General features: G+C 43.8%; 1 protein-coding gene across 1 annotated transcript; it reads right to left on the bottom strand.

Annotated features, from left to right (window-relative positions):
* Positions 1 to 457: 457 nt before the first annotated feature.
* On the bottom strand, positions 458 to 15,200 carry LOC146616332 (matrix-remodeling-associated protein 5-like). The gene is made up of 12 exons (XM_085373967.1): positions 14,919 to 15,200; positions 14,187 to 14,406; positions 13,884 to 14,013; positions 12,361 to 12,602; positions 11,994 to 12,145; positions 7,753 to 11,315; positions 6,438 to 6,579; positions 5,668 to 5,803; positions 4,160 to 5,350; positions 3,862 to 4,069; positions 2,911 to 3,132; positions 458 to 2,774 (listed from the first exon to the last, which is right to left on the bottom strand). Exons 2-12 carry the CDS (start codon positions 14,378 to 14,380, stop codon positions 636 to 638), a joined length of 8,319 nt encoding a protein of 2,772 aa, XP_085230093.1. The 5' UTR covers positions 14,381 to 14,406; positions 14,919 to 15,200; the 3' UTR covers positions 458 to 635.
* Positions 15,201 to 15,432: the final 232 nt, after the last annotated feature.

The following is a 15,432-nucleotide window of genomic DNA, read 5'->3' as shown; positions in this document are numbered from 1 at the left end:
AAAGGCCGAGGGCCACAGTGCATAGTGTGAAATTGCTATACTACATTGTGCAGTACATTGTTGTTCAGTGTTAGAGCAGAAATGTAAAGTAATAAAGCTAAATAATGAGCCGGTGTTAAATGGATATAGCGCATTTTGATCTTTCACACGAGGGTTGAAAATGTTTTTACATTTTACAAATAAACACAGAAAGAAAAGATGTTATTGTATTGGTGAACAATTCATTTTGCTCTTATTCCCCCTTTCTTACATTTTAGCACACGGTGGAGAAACAAGACCATTTCTGCAGGAAAAAATGCAGCATTTTTGCCACAATGATGAAATGAGCACTAATTAAAAACAGGATTTACACCAGTGAGACACCAAATGTGTAGACCACCTGCATGAAACATTGTACCTGTTTTTCAACCCCTGATTCAAAACCTCAAATACATAAATGAGACATAAACTGTATATCAGCAATGTGTCCTTTCTGAGAGTTATCAGTATCTCCCACACAGGGGTTTGCAGTTTCTTTGGGCATCAGGGACACAGAGTGTAAGCACTCAAACAGGTTATACACCAGTACAAAGAAGTGAAGTCTCTGTGTTTCTATTACATGACATTGTGTATGCGTGTATTGTCATCTCATCCGGTTATATAACATGCAGGTAGGTTGCCTTGGTGTCCACCCCTATCACATTTTTGGCGGTGCATTTGTAAAATCCTGTATCCATGCTTGTCGGTTTTTGTATCACTAAAGAACCCTGAGGGCTAAGATAGCGGTTCCCATAAATGCGAGGCTGAGCCATGACCTTCAGCTGCATCAGGTCTGGTGTTTCCCAGGTAACTGTCGCCCGGGGTGTTGCTATGGTCAGGCAGGGCAGTTCCACAGCGACACCGGGGCGGGTGTAGGTCACAGGGGAGGGGCCTGTTGTGATGCGCGGAGGGTAGGCGATGACAATAACAGGAACTGTGATCACTGAAACTGAGGAAGAGTCATAACTCGTGGATCTGCAGGTGTAGGTGCCACGGTCGAACACAGAGGCCTGCTGCACTGTTAATGCTCCATCCTCTTGGACTAAGTAACGGCCTGAATCATCACTCTCACCCTGGGACAGCACCTTGCCACTGGGCATGGTCCATGTGAATGAGCTGCGGGTAAAGCCAGGTGTTTGAGAAGCAGGGCAAGGCAGGTGAAGGGTCTCTCCATTAATGATGCTCACAAGAGAGGCTGTTTGGGTGATCACAGTGGGCGCTGAGGCAGTGCCAGTTGAGGATGGGGGGCCAACTGGGTGAGGTGGTGAAGGCAATCTCGCTGCACTTTGCCGAGGCTTTTCAGTAACTGAGATTCTCGGGTAAAGCACAGGTGACGCTGGCTTTGAGCTTAAGGACTGCTCTGATTCCACTAACCCTCTTGAGAGCGGCACCTTTGTTAAACCAACCCTTTCTACCCTGTGTGGAGATCTGACCTCCTCCTGCTGGTCTGACACCTCCAGCTCCACCCGCATTGTTGTCTCTCCTTTCTCACTTCTCACTACACAAACCAAGACACCACCATCACTCCCTCGAACACCCCGCAGCTCTAAGGTACCATTTCGGTGCACAGTAAGACGACTGCCATAGTAGGGAGATGGCAACATGCCATTCCCAGGCAGAAGCCAGAACAGACGCGACTGACGGGAATTTTGGGAAGGGCATGGCAAAAAAATAGTTTGACCTTTAACTGCTTGCTGCTTCACCGCCGTTGCTACACCCAGTACTGTGTTGGGGGAGTTTTTAGCATCAGTATTACTACTTAACTCACCACCATTTCTGCTGTCAGTCCTTCCTAGATTACCACTCCTATTAAAATCATCCCCTCTGTGTGTGCTTGTCCCAACTGCTTTATTAGACACAGTGCTACTAAAGCCTCCAGCATTTCTCGAATTACCACTTAACCTGCCATTTTCTCCGCTCGTATTAGCGTCATTACTAGCCTTTCCTGCAATGACTTCATTGATATTCCGTGCAGGATTTCTCTCAGCACTACCTTCTCTAACTGTGCTGCGACTGTTACCTACACTGTTGCTGTTGTGTATAATACTAGGTCTATTCATATTAATTCCAGTATTATCTGCTTTAGTGCTTACATTCCTAGCACGGTTCACCCCCACGCTGATTACGCTACTGCTCAGTTTTGTTGTAATTCCACTCACAAGTCCGTTAAATCCATTTTGACTATCATTCTTAAGGACAGGATTAGAGCTACTGATTGCCAAATTAACACCACTGCTTGGTACAATGTTTCTTATCCTCTCATTATCGTTGTCATTGCTGCTGCTGTTGTTATGCAGCTTGTCTGTGATTCCAGACAATCCATAGCGGATTATCCCCCCATTGTTAATGTTGTCCCCTGATCTGGTGTCAGTTCCACTATTATTGCTCCAACCTCCACCTTCCACTCGGCCACGCAATCCATAGGTAGGCGTCTCCACCTCAAGCCTGACCACCCTGCTCCTCTCCCCAGCTGAGTTGCTTGCTTGGCACGTATAGTTTCCCGTGTCGATCTTTTGAGCTACTCGCACCTCCAGAGTGCCATTTGAAACCACCACTACTCGTTCAAAATAATAACCAGATCCTAAACTTCGTGGGATAACACGGTTTGCAGGGTTGAACCACGTCACTGTAGGGGTAGGGTTTCCTGTGGCTCGGCACGGAATTCGGGCCGTTGCTCCCTGGCGTACTTTCATGACATGGTAGCTTCTGTCATCAGTAAAAGTTGGAACAGATGTCATCATAACCTTTACTTTGACCTTGAAAGGATGAACAGATGATTTAATTGTTTAGTGTTTTTAGTTGTGTAAAAGCTTCAGTTTGAAAGCACTCATAACTCATGCAGCTCATGACAAAGACTTTTAATTAAAATGATGAAGAAATTACTTGTCTTACCTTCATGGTGTCGTGGCCGCCTTGATTCTCAGCGTAACACGTATACTCTCCTCCTTCTCCAGCGCTTACTGCTGGAACCAGTAACGTCCCATTGCTGAACACTATTAGTCGTTGTTCTCGGCCTCCTCTGTCTTCCCCATGCAACACGCTGTTCACCATGGTTCCATCTGGTAAGGTCCAGTGGACAGCTGGGTCAGGCAGCCCTGATGCCTGGCAGTCCACCTGCAGAGGATCAGTGTTCCAGTGATGCATGATTTAAAAGGTTGTTGACTTTTTGTTTGGGATGAAAGCTGAAGTCGTAAGAAACATTATAAATGATAAATAACAACTACATGCTGCACTCTAAAACACATCTAAGCCACTACAAATTTCACACTCACACTAAAACACAGCTCATAAATCTTTAAATTAAAATAATTATTTTTAAAAATCCCACACTTGCTTTGTTTTTTGTTTTCTTGACATTTTTCACCAAGCCTTTAAATATTGATGTGTGCTTTATTTTCTGCTGAAAAACACTGCTGATGATTCATAGCTGCACATTTATGCGTCGGCAGGTTTTTCTTTCTTTTTTGACCCAAATAATATAAAACATTTTTAGATCCCAACTTAAAACCTGAACTTTAGGACTCAAATGTACCAACCCTGGCACGAAATAACTCTAAAACTCAACAGTAAACTTATATAAGAGAGGGACAGTTCAGATTTAGACATTTCTTGCCAGACATTTTAAACAATACAGCATCAAATGAATGAATGAATTGAATTATTTCACGGGAAATATGCAGTGCAAACACTACAACTTAATAACAACCCAGATTCAAATAAAATTGAGTGAGAAACACAGACTGGAAATAAAATATTAATCGCTTGTGTGCATTTATCAAACAAACTTTGCATCAGAAGCGGCTGAGAATTGCAATTTAATTACATTTCTGTTTTTCTGCTCACCTTCAGTGGTTTCCCGACTGACACCATCTGAGTGAGCAGTTGTTTTGGTTCAATCGTGGCGGGTTTCGCAGCTACAGTAACACGCAGGAGGCGATAATCATCTGCGACCTTGTTCCGTGCAATGCACAGGTAGTCTCCAGCATCCTTCTCCGTTACAGCTTGGACTGACAAGGTACCGTTAGGATGCACCTTCAAACGCCGGTCAAAACTTTCATTCAAACGTAGATAATTAAATTAGATGAAGTACTATTAAAATCAACAACATATGTAGTGATACAAATGTGGACATTCCCAGTACCTTAAGTGCTGGTCCACTAGCTTCCTGCTGGGGGTCCTCCAGATAATGATAGGGGTTGGGTTGCCAGTTACGGAGCAGTGAAGCTGTAAAATCCCCCCTTGTGGGACAGTAGAACTAGATGGTGATGTAGAAATAATACGGGCTTTGCTAAAAGGGGAGAGGAGCAAGGGATTCAAAACAATAGATGCTCTCCTGTCTGTAGGGGAAGCAACTCTTGTGTTGGTTATACTGGGTGAGACTTTATTCTTATTTATTGACCCCGTGGAGGGTGGGGAAAGGGAAGAAGAATTTGTTTTTTTGACACTGGTAAAGTGTGTGTGGGAGGCAGTGACTGTTTTATTAAATTTAGGTGATGAGTTCGAGGACCGGTAAGGGTTAGATGAGGAGTGAGAAGAGCTTGAGGTGAGCGACGTCTTGGATTTTTCCAAGGGAGATTTAGGGGAGCTAAATGGATTTGAGGGCTGGTTAGAGATACTCAGACCTGTGTCATTAATGAGTGATGAAGAAGGTGGCCTTTCAGTAGCAACAGCTTTTACTCCTTTATGACTTACTTCTCCCTGTCTTCTTTCTCCTTCTGCTCCCCCTTCAATTTTTAACTTCACTGTTCTCTTATCGGTCCCCACAGCATTACTTGCTGTGCACTCATAGCTCCCAGAATCCTTTGGCCCGACTTTTCGAATATGCAGTGTCCCATTGGTCAAGACAAAGAGGTTGCCGTGGAGAAACTGGGATGGGCGAACAAGGGTCCCATCTGGGATTCGCCAGCGGAGAGTTGGTGGAGGGGCACCTCGGGCTGAGCAGTGAGCATAAACTGGCCTCCCCGGAGACAAGAGCAGGTGTTCCTCTCTGGGTTGCTGTATCACCGGAGGTAACGAGGACACGTGTACACGCACAGAGGTGCTGGCAGCACCAGCTGAGTTGGAGGCCACGCAGCGATACACTCCTCGGTCACTGGGTAAAGTTACTGAGATATGAAGAGTTCCATTCGTGTCCACGCTGATTCGACTGGTGGAGGGGCCAGCAGATGTCATGACAGAACGATCTGGCAGAACCCACGAGAGCAGAGGGGCGGGAACACCATCCGCTTGGCACTCCAAGTGCACTTCTCCGCCCTGATGAATGGTGGCTTCTCTGTAACTAGCCAGCTGCATACGAGGGGGGCGAGTCCAAACTTCCAGGGTCGTTAGCAACCTGCCATGAAGAAGACGGGCAAAAAAAACCCCTCAATTTATGAAATATGCAAAGGCAAACACACAATGCATGACTCTATCAGAAATCACATAAGAGGCACCAAATCATACTTTATATATACAGGTTTGCATTACTGCGTATGTCACTGTTTGCTGTTATAACAACAGACTCAACAAGCATAACTGCACCACAATATACATTATGCTGAGTAATTTAATTACACATTACTGTAGGCTGATGTCATTAATATTAAAATACTGTGCCCTGTTGTCATTACACAACCATACTGTATGCATAACATATATCCGTAACCTCACCTATCACGACCCAGCATGCTTTGTGCACTGCAGATGTATGTGCCCCTGTCCTGCAGCTGAATATTCTGGATAACAAGGGTGCCATTTGACAGGACCTCAAAACGCTGAGCTCTGGAGTGGACTGACATCACCGCTCCTGAGTGAAAGACATACAGCAAGAGAGTAAGACAGACAGACGCACACAAAGAGAAGCAACGAGCAAAGAGAGTGAGGAAAAACGTTAAGAGGGTGAGAAAGAGACAGAGAGGAAAGGAGGAACGGGGGCACACCAAATGGCACAGCATGAAGTAAAGTCAGCGATGCAGTGCACAAAATGTTCCATTACTTGCTTGCGATGTCTTTCCCACATGGCAAGCTAGAGAAAAGCCTATTGTGTCCATGCCAGTGTATATGCTGGTTGTTAATGGGTTTTTTTTTCATCACAGTAAAATGTGTTTGTATTCATTCATAGCACATATTAAAGCTGACGCTTATTTCCTTTAGCATTAGTGACCTCAGAGTGTAAACCTTTAATTACTCTGCTTTAAATGCAAAGTCAATAGATTTTAGACCATACCATACAGACATGCACATATGCAATAAACTGGTGAATGCGAAATAAGCACTGCTGCGTTTTCCAGCAAAATTAAAAGAATAAACATGAAGCCTGTTCCATGATTTGAGTTTATGCAACAGATTTAAAGTGGCGGTAAACTGGATTACACACTGACATAGCTCAGGGTGTTTTGTTTAAGGTATGTTAGAATAAATGCATGCTGCAGTGTGCACACCTGTGGCGACTTTAATCCACGTGATGGTGGGTTTTGGTTCTCCTTTAGCTTCACAAGTCAGCCTGGCAGTGCTCTCTGCTGGGAATGACACTGTCCTGACGTGCGGGTCTGCAATCCTTGGTCTGGATCTCACGACTGGAGCCTACAAGAGCACATTAAATCACAGGATAATGAATTTGACTCCTTTAAAATATTCAAACCTTTAAAGATATCTGGGATTCACTAATTAAACATTTTAAACTTTACAAGTTTAAAATGTTTCATTATGTTGGCCTGAATTAGGTTGGCCATTGAGTTTCATTTTCTTAACTAAATAGCCAGTGACTGGAGGGCTTCCAACAACCTACAGCAAGCAGGCCAATTAAAACACATTTGTGAAGTTATGAATCAGCATGAAAAGTCTGATTCACAGGGGCTAATTAAAAACTGCCAGTTTGTAAAATGTTTCTTATTGCTCTTTTTTTTTTTTTTTTTTATTAAATAGTGATATTGTGGAATAAGATATATAATATAGCTTCACAGTGATCTCAGACTTAGAGTTTTTGTTGGTGGACTGAGATTTTTAATCTACTGAGGCTTGCCAACAAGGCCTGTAAATTAATTAACAATTGATTACTTTAAATCCCATGGGATTAGACTCACATAATGCATAACAACACATAATGCTATTGATTGTGGAACACGTGTTTTTAATTTTGTTTTTTTCTTTAGATCTCTGACAGAGCTCTGGAGAATCCATGAAATTGTAGAATTGTCATAAACATCCTTTAATTTTAATTGCAGGTCATGTGGATAGAGATTAGACTGTTTGGAGATCTAGATTTTGCCCCAAGGGCTTGCAGAGTTGGGTGTAGTGTGTGTGTGTGTGTGTGTGTGTGTGTGTGTGTGTGTGTGTTGTTTTTTTCTGGGTCAGCCAACTCTGGTTTGGAGCATCAGAGGCACTCACTTGGTAAAGAAATGTTAATGTGAGTTGTGTGTATATAAACTGCAAATTACATTTAAAAGTGCACTTAAAGAAATTACCCACTGCATAAATTACTAAATGACTAAAAGCAAGTAAAAATGGGGAAACATTAATTTGCAATTGAATTAACACTAGAAAAGAACAAATGGTGGTCCTAGTTTGGCTGTTATTCTCTTTGTAGTGTGTGTGTGTGTGTGTGTGTGTGTGTGTGTGTGTGTGTGTGTGTGTGTGTGTGTGTGTGTGTGTGTGTGTGTGTGCGCGTGTGTGTGTATGTGTGTGCTTGCCTTAAAGCCCATTTTGGGTAGCACTACCTATAAAATAGAAATGTTATTTGAATTCATTTGGACTCACCCCAGGAGCCACAGGGAATGAAGGGGACCAGTTAGTCCTGCTGCTGTGTGAATCTGGAATTGAATTAGCGCCGGCGTTTTTCCAGTCAGTGGGGGGCCGACTCTGGTTTGGAGCACCAGAGGCAAGCCTCTCTCTGGGGTCAGCTAGGTCGATGCTTGGCCTCTCCCGGGATGATGTTTTGGTATTTGCTGATGTCATTATTGCAGCGGTACTGGAAAGTGTGCTAGGCGTAGCTGCCCTAGAAGTTGAGTGAATTTTGGCTGAAACTGTAAATGTTGGAGTAGTGGTAGTAGTAGTAGTAGTTTTAGTAGTTTCAGATGTAGTAGAAGCAGTAGCAGTAGATGGAGGGTTAAGAAATCGGGACGTAACAATGAATGAGTTTGAAGAACTACTAGTAGTAGTGCTAGTATCGGTAGTAGTTGAAATCAAAGCATTATTATTAGGGTTTATTGTAGTGGTAAAGAGTTCAACTACAGGAATAGTAGCGGGAGTAGTAGGTGTAAGAATAGGTGTAGCAGAGGTAGAAGCACTTGCAGTATGTCTGGTAGTGCTAGATGTTGGAATAATAGTCCTAGCAAATATGGTGGAACTTGTAGTCCTAGGATTAATTGCAGTTGTTGTGGGAAGCTTGTACTCATTAGTCATAGCAGAAGATGTACTTTTAGAGCTGCTGGCATTTGCATTAGAATAAACCTTTTTAGGGGCAGTTGTAGGATTTGTTATGGTTTTTGCAGTAGCTGCACTGGAAACTGAAACAAGGGAGGAGTGAGTTGCTGGAGAGGAAGACTGATATAGTATGCTCACAAAATTCTTCCCCAGCTTTTCACTGTGTTTGTTTGGGGGTGTGTCAATATGCTTGCCTAAGGCTGTTTGTGTTTCTGTGTGTTTGTGTATACTGTGTGCTAAGGTATGTGTGCCTGGCACATGTGTTTCTGAAATGACAAAATTAGAATGAGTGGGTGCTGGTGTGCTGAAAAGAGTGGACTCTTCACTGTCTGGTATCTCTTCCCTGTCTGGTCTCTTGCCTGAGTGAGTCATTATAGCTGTAGGTGTGTATCTGTTTGTATACGAGGGGGAGGGAGTCTGTGAGGGGGAGGAAGATGATGAAGCAGAGCCAAAAAGATTCAGAGCAACATCGTTTGGAGCAGTCTTAATATGGTCTCTCTGTGTCGACAAAATTCCCGCAGATGTGGCTGTTGAGACCAGTGACAACATATTGATTTGATTTGTAGTGGTGTCAGGTGTCACAGCAGGGGTTATTGGGTTTGTGGGTTCCAGGGGACGTTGGTTTGGGGTCAAAAGTTGCACCCTGGGCCTGTTGATGATTCGTCTCCGCTGTCCAATCTTCCTGTGTGAGTTCCGAGGTCTTTGGGGGCGGGAGTTTGGCACCAAATTAGGGAAGAACCGCTGTCGGGGATTCTGTGGTCTCGTTCTTGATGGATTGGGGTTCACTTCTCGCTCATCTCCTTCAACTGGTTCTGGGACAATTTCATTTGTTCCTGACACTGGATAAGATGTGACCGGTTCTTTCCGTGTCACTGCGTTTGCTGCTGTCTGTGTTTGTGAACCCGGTATCTCTGCCTGCCTGAGTGTGTCTGTCTCATTCTCTATCTGTTTTTCTGTTGACCTCTCTGTACCTTCTTCTGTCTCAGAGTCTGTTTCAGTCTCTGTTTTTATCTCTGTTTTTGTCGGGCTTCCTGTGTTAACAGGTTGAATGGGCTGTAACTCTTCCTCCTGAAGAACTATATCATCAACAGACGACCCTTCAGTTTCTGCTTCCACTCCTGCTGCCTGACCTCTACCTCTATCTGTATCATCATCTTCCTCGTGTTCTATCGTGACTCTGTCTTCAGCTTCTTGGACCGGTGCAGCTGTGGGCTTTTCTGTTGTGATAAGTTGGCCACGATTAGCGAGAGCAGTCCTTTGACGTATCTTAGCCAAAAGGTCAGCCCATTTCTGCGGATCTATCTTTTTTTTGCTCGTGCTAACTCTACGTTTGTTCTCAAAGAGGTTTCTTCTCTGGTCTGTGGATGAAAAAGCTGCACCGCCTCGTCTCCGGGAGCCTTCTCTTACAGGCCCACGTCTTCGTGGGTTTCCAATCGGATAGCGTCTGTTTGGGGGTCCCTGAAACGACACTGGGCGTTTTCTATTTCCAACAGTCGCCTCTTCCACTTCCTCTCCGTCCCCTGATCCTTCATTCATGTCACGTAATAAAGGAGCTCTTATCCTGGTTGACCGGCCAGCAGCAGACTGTGGTCCTCTGGGAAACGAAGTCCTAAGTGCAGGGATATGCTGTGAATTTAATATCAGCTGCACTGACAGAGCATCTCTACCATAGTGGTTGACTGCAGTGCAGCGGTAATGACCACCATCCCTCAGGGAGGGGTTAGGCAGATAGAGACTCCCATTTGTTTCTATGGTGAGTCCACCTGGCACAGCAGTTCCTCGGCGTACCACATTTCCATTTGGCAAAATCCAGCTTAAATAAGGCTCTGGTGAACCAGACATCCTGCAAGGCAAACTGACAGGTTCTCCAACTGTCCCTGTGACAGGAGGCCCCACTTGCTCTCCTAAATGCGGAACAGAGGACTCCTCCACTGCCAGATGCAGAGGAAGAACATCTACGTCCCTTCCAGCCCTGGCAACGCAGTAGTAAATCCCAGCATCTGACAGTTGTACATTTTGTAGCAGTAAAACAAAGCCTGAAGCCCGGAGCCTGCCATCTAGGGTGCTGGAGGGGGAGAGGAGTTCAGATCCATCTGGGAGAATCCACTGTGCTTTGGGGTTGCCAGAAGTGAGAATTGGGCAGGGTAGCTGTACTTTACTGCCTGCTACTGCTGCCAGTGCTGTGGTAGTATGATTAGTTGAAATCAGCACCCAAGGGTGAGAAGCAGCAGAGGATGATGAGAGTTGAGAGGTAGGGTCAAGATGAGCAGAAACTCTTGTTGAGTATATAAGCTGAACCTTATGTCCATTAGACTGCGCTCTGTTTAGCTGAATGCTAATAGCTGGCTGCATTAACCACTGAGGCCTGGCTTTAACAGAAGCTTTGACTCCAGTGTGATAATATCCATCTGTCTCTGCTGCCTGCCTATAGCGGTAGGCCAATGGGGATTTACTCAGCATGATCTCCCTCTCGAGGCGAACTGCAGTCTCGCTGTAGTAAGCCAGAATCCTCCAAAGTTTCTCATAGCTCTGTCTCTCCACGGGGCACTCCAGAGAGAGCGAGAGAGCGAGAGGAAGAGGAGAAGATGAGGACACGGAGAGATCTGGAGGAGGAGCAATATCTTGGGAGTCGGATGATTGAGTGATGTTGCAACTCAGATCAACACTGTACCCTTGCTGGTCAGACAAACCCAGTGAGGCACTGCCTAAGGGCTCTCTGAAGGTCTCACTTGATTTAATTTCACTGGGTTCTGTCCCTAAAGGTGCCTCTTTTCCTGGAGACGGGATCACTGGTGAATTGCACGTTAAAGCAGTCTGTTCAAGCAAGCCCTGCCCTTGAAGTGAATTGGGGGATGTACATAATGGACACTGTGGGCCACCAGGACATTTCATCAAGCCTAATTGAAAGAGGGAAACAGAGAAAATGATATCACAAAAGACAGCCTTACCATATCTAATGTCATAACAGCTATGCAAATACACAATAGCACGTTTTAGCTCTTTCAACATATAACTGCATATTATAGTCATTTATTAGTCATGGCAGCATATTTTAAGCATTCATTACACTTTATATCTCTTACTAATTAGGTATGGTTACTTAATTTACACATAAATCAGAAATATGCATCACTTCATTACTACACAGGAATCATTAGCCTATATTTCAGTGGACACACATCAGTGCTGTCATCATGGATTAGTCATGGCAAGTTAAGTCTGGCATATCAATGAGACACATTTCACGGCCTAGCTTTCTCTCACATCTCAATAACAGCCACAAAACACACTGGAAGATAATGGGGAGAAACAATGAATAATTTGTGACAAAAAGCAGGTGGAGGGCGGTAGTGGCCAAAGGTTCTCAGATAACAAAACCAGATGCATTAAAATGAATGGTTTTGGCATGCAGCTCTCGGTCTCGGCTTATAAAGTGGAAATATCAACAAAACAATCTTCTGTTTCTCAGCCCGTTCCCAATGTTCCTTCTCACCTTATCTATTTCTTCTTCTGAACACGTTAGAGAGACAAAACAATAAGTGTAAACAAATGATTTTTTCAGGAATGGCAGTCACCTGGGTGAGCCAGAGTCCAAGAAAGAAACCAGTTCATCCTGCAGTCACAGCTCCACGGATTAGCCTGCAGCATAAGAGTTTCCAGCAGAGGTGCTGTTGCTAAAGCGTCTTTGGGCAGGGTGGTTAGACTGTTGTTGGAGAGGTCCAGGTGTCTAAAGAAAGGGAAGAAGAAAAAACTGATATGAAAACAGAGGGAAAGCAGAGTCTGAATCAAAGCAGATGGCTGCTTGGACTGAATTTAAGTTAACAATTACTGTGTTGCCCTCACTCTCAGGACTACCAGCAGAACTAAATCTGGTTATACTTTTAAAACCAGATTTCCCTCGCACTGATTATTACATTGAATGTTTGAAGTGTACAAGCTCACCTGAGTGTGGAAAAGTAATATGTATTCAGTAGGGACAATGTGCATAGAGTGTGAGGGTGCAACTGATGCAGCCTGTTTCCTTGTAGACGAAGCAGCCGGAGGCTAGGCAGCTGGAGCAGGGCCCGGGGGTGGATGTGCTGGAGGAGGTTGTGATCCAAATACAGGCGGAGCAGTGAGGTCAGGCCAGAGAAGGTCAGCGATGAAGAGATCTCTCTCAGCTTGTTATAGCTTAGCTTTAGTATCTGTGGGAATAAAGGAAATGAAATGAGCAGAAGGAATGGAGGATTAGGACAGACATCTAAGGCTGATTTAAAAGGAAAAGAAAAGTCGGTTACTGGACACCACATGCTGGCAACATGAGTCTATAACATGAGAATAAAGAGATGTGTAAAAATCCAAGTAGAAACAACTTATCCTGAGTAATTTTTTTAAAATACAAGCAAAGATTTCAAGAAAATAGTTAAAACATTTACAAAACTACTGCTGACAGCATATCCAGATGAAATATTCATGCTGTGCATCGGGTCAAACTAAAAGGATATCCTAGAACTGGCGGGGTTTCTCATTATCCAAATGTAAAATTTAGCACTTTCCCCAAAAGGAAACTGTAAGAAATCTATTGCTATTCCAGCCATGTGTGAAGATCCCGCCAGAAATTTAAGAAGGCGCACCATGAAAATCAGGTTGTGGAATTTTGTTTCTGTGAGGCTTACGTTAAATCTGCCCTCTGGGGAGGCTACTGAGCTGGAAGAGTTCCAGCTGCTGACGGATCAAGCATGTGAAGACGTCAGCACATGAAAATATGGATCCTATTACCACAGAACGGCAAATATATCAGCATCTGCCTGGGAGATGAAGGGAACAATTGCTAGTTGAGTAATATCACTTCCCCACGGACTGCTAACTCTGCCCTCAGGTTGCTTCTCAAATGTCCAGTGTGTTTCCTGTCACCAAGCAGTGAAACGAATGATGATTGCTAAATTATGCATCACTTATAAAGAAATTAGGAAAAAAATGCTGACGTTTTGAATCTACGAAATGATGACTGTTCGCTTTGATTGATTAATTCTAGATTAGTTTTGCAGATCAGAGCTTTAGCTAATGAATCGGTTTAATATTAATAGTATGACTGCAGGATTTGGGCACATTTATCAGTGTAGCGTCGTTTCTAAATTACACCAAACCTTTTTGACAAATACTATTTATCTTGATAATCATACATTACTGGCGTTATCAGTAACAGAAACCTTCTTTGACAAGCGGTTTTAATGTTAATCTCTCATAGTTAGAGTGTTATTAATAGTGTTAATTACAAGTATTTCAGATGTTACTGGTCTACTGTATCGTAACTTTTTATCTCCACTGTCACAAAATGTTGTCTCTCCTACCCATTAGGGTGTTGAGGCGACTGTTTGTTGTAATTTGGCGTTTTATATATAAAACTGCCCACTCTCTGTTTAATTAGATTCACTAACCCCAGTGAGAAAGGTCAGAAGTATTGTCTTTCTCCTCTTCCTGTTTACCTGTAGCGATTTCATGTCTCTGAACGCTGCATCTGGAAGATGATGGAGGTCATTGCTGTGAAGCATCAGAAGCTCCACCCTCCTTAACCCAGCCAAAGACCTGTCATGGAGGTTCCTGATGCTGTTAAACCTGCCAGAGAACAAAACACCATCTGTATACTTTTAAAAAAAAATTCCTGTGTTGACTGATTTAAAAAAAAAGAATAAAAAACACCCAAAAAAGCTTTAGCTCGTTATCACTGATATGTTACATATGTGTGAGCAGCATACTTTGTTCTTTTGGATGTATGTGTGTTTCCATACCCTAAGTTTATGCGTCTGGTGTGTGCAGGCAGACCGGGAGGTATAGCGAGCAGTGAGCGGAAGGTGCAGTGGACTTCATTGGCCTGGTAGCAATTACAGGTCCTGGGGCAGGACTTGCTCGTGGGCACAACAAGTGCCAGCATCAGGAGAGCCAGTAAAGCCGCAAGCACATTCACTCCCCGATTCATTTTCATTTACTAGAGGAGACAGTACACTATCACTGCAAAAGAGGAAAAGGAAGTCAGGAATAATGGAGAGAAGCAAAGAGCACCAAAATTTCTCCAACAACTTCTGTCAAAATAACCTCTTTCCTTTTTTTAAGTAGAGACCACAGTGCTACTCCTCACACTTTTACTTATACTCAAGCCACAGAGCCATGCTGGAACACCGCACCTGTCTTAAAGGTGAGATATTTAAGTATAAGACATACAGACGCGCATGCGTGTGCTTAAGTAGTTAGCGGTGTGGCTGATGCGATATATGAATGAAGGTTTAAGTCAAAGGGCGCATTAGGAGGCTAGAAATACTCCCGCCCTCTCCCTCGCTCGCTCTGTTACTCTCACCCAATCGCAAAATTAACATAAAAACGCCAAACATTTAAATTCAACAGACCAACTATAGAGCTAAACATGAGAAAGCTTTTCGACCTATAGTTAAAATTTAAGTAAATCATGCTGATGAGCAAGAAGCATTGGAGATAAATAGATTCTTTTACCGCGTTTCACAACATACCTTGAAATCCTTCGGTCCGGGGGAGTTAATCATTTAATGGAATTATTCATTTTGACCATCAAACGCTGACTTTAATCCAGCTGCACGGTTCGGAAATTTAAAAGCAAATTTATGCAGTTTATCCGCCCATCAGGTCCGATACTTGGAGTGAATTCCCAAGAAAGTTATCACCTTAGAAGAGAGCCAAGAAAATCCTGAAAAGTAATATCACTTTTTTTCCAACTCCACAAAACTTTTTTTTAAAGTATGTTAACAACATCCAGAGTTCTTCATGCGTCTCTACAAAAGTAGAGCGGCAGGAGCGGCAAGCGGACTATTTGCATAAGCGTCTGGCGCTGTGTGAATGTGTGCGAGCGTGTGTTTGTGTATGGGACAGTGGATGTGTATTTGGAAAGGGGGACTGGACTGAAGTGCACCGAGTGACGCTCGGGGAGAAGGGTCCATCCAAGGAGGGGCTTTCTCTGGAAACCCAGAGGTAACAAGTTACCGCGTTCGGGCTGCTGCTCCTCTCAAA

Source organism: Diplotaxodon limnothrissa, linkage group LG16, assembly GCF_057381915.1.
Source record: "Diplotaxodon limnothrissa isolate DT_005_m linkage group LG16, D_limnothrissa_male_GT1.1, whole genome shotgun sequence".
Taxonomy (NCBI): domain Eukaryota; kingdom Metazoa; phylum Chordata; class Actinopteri; order Cichliformes; family Cichlidae; genus Diplotaxodon; species Diplotaxodon limnothrissa.
The sequence above is the reverse complement of the archived record's forward strand: the minus strand, read 5'-3'. Positions and strand labels throughout refer to the sequence as shown.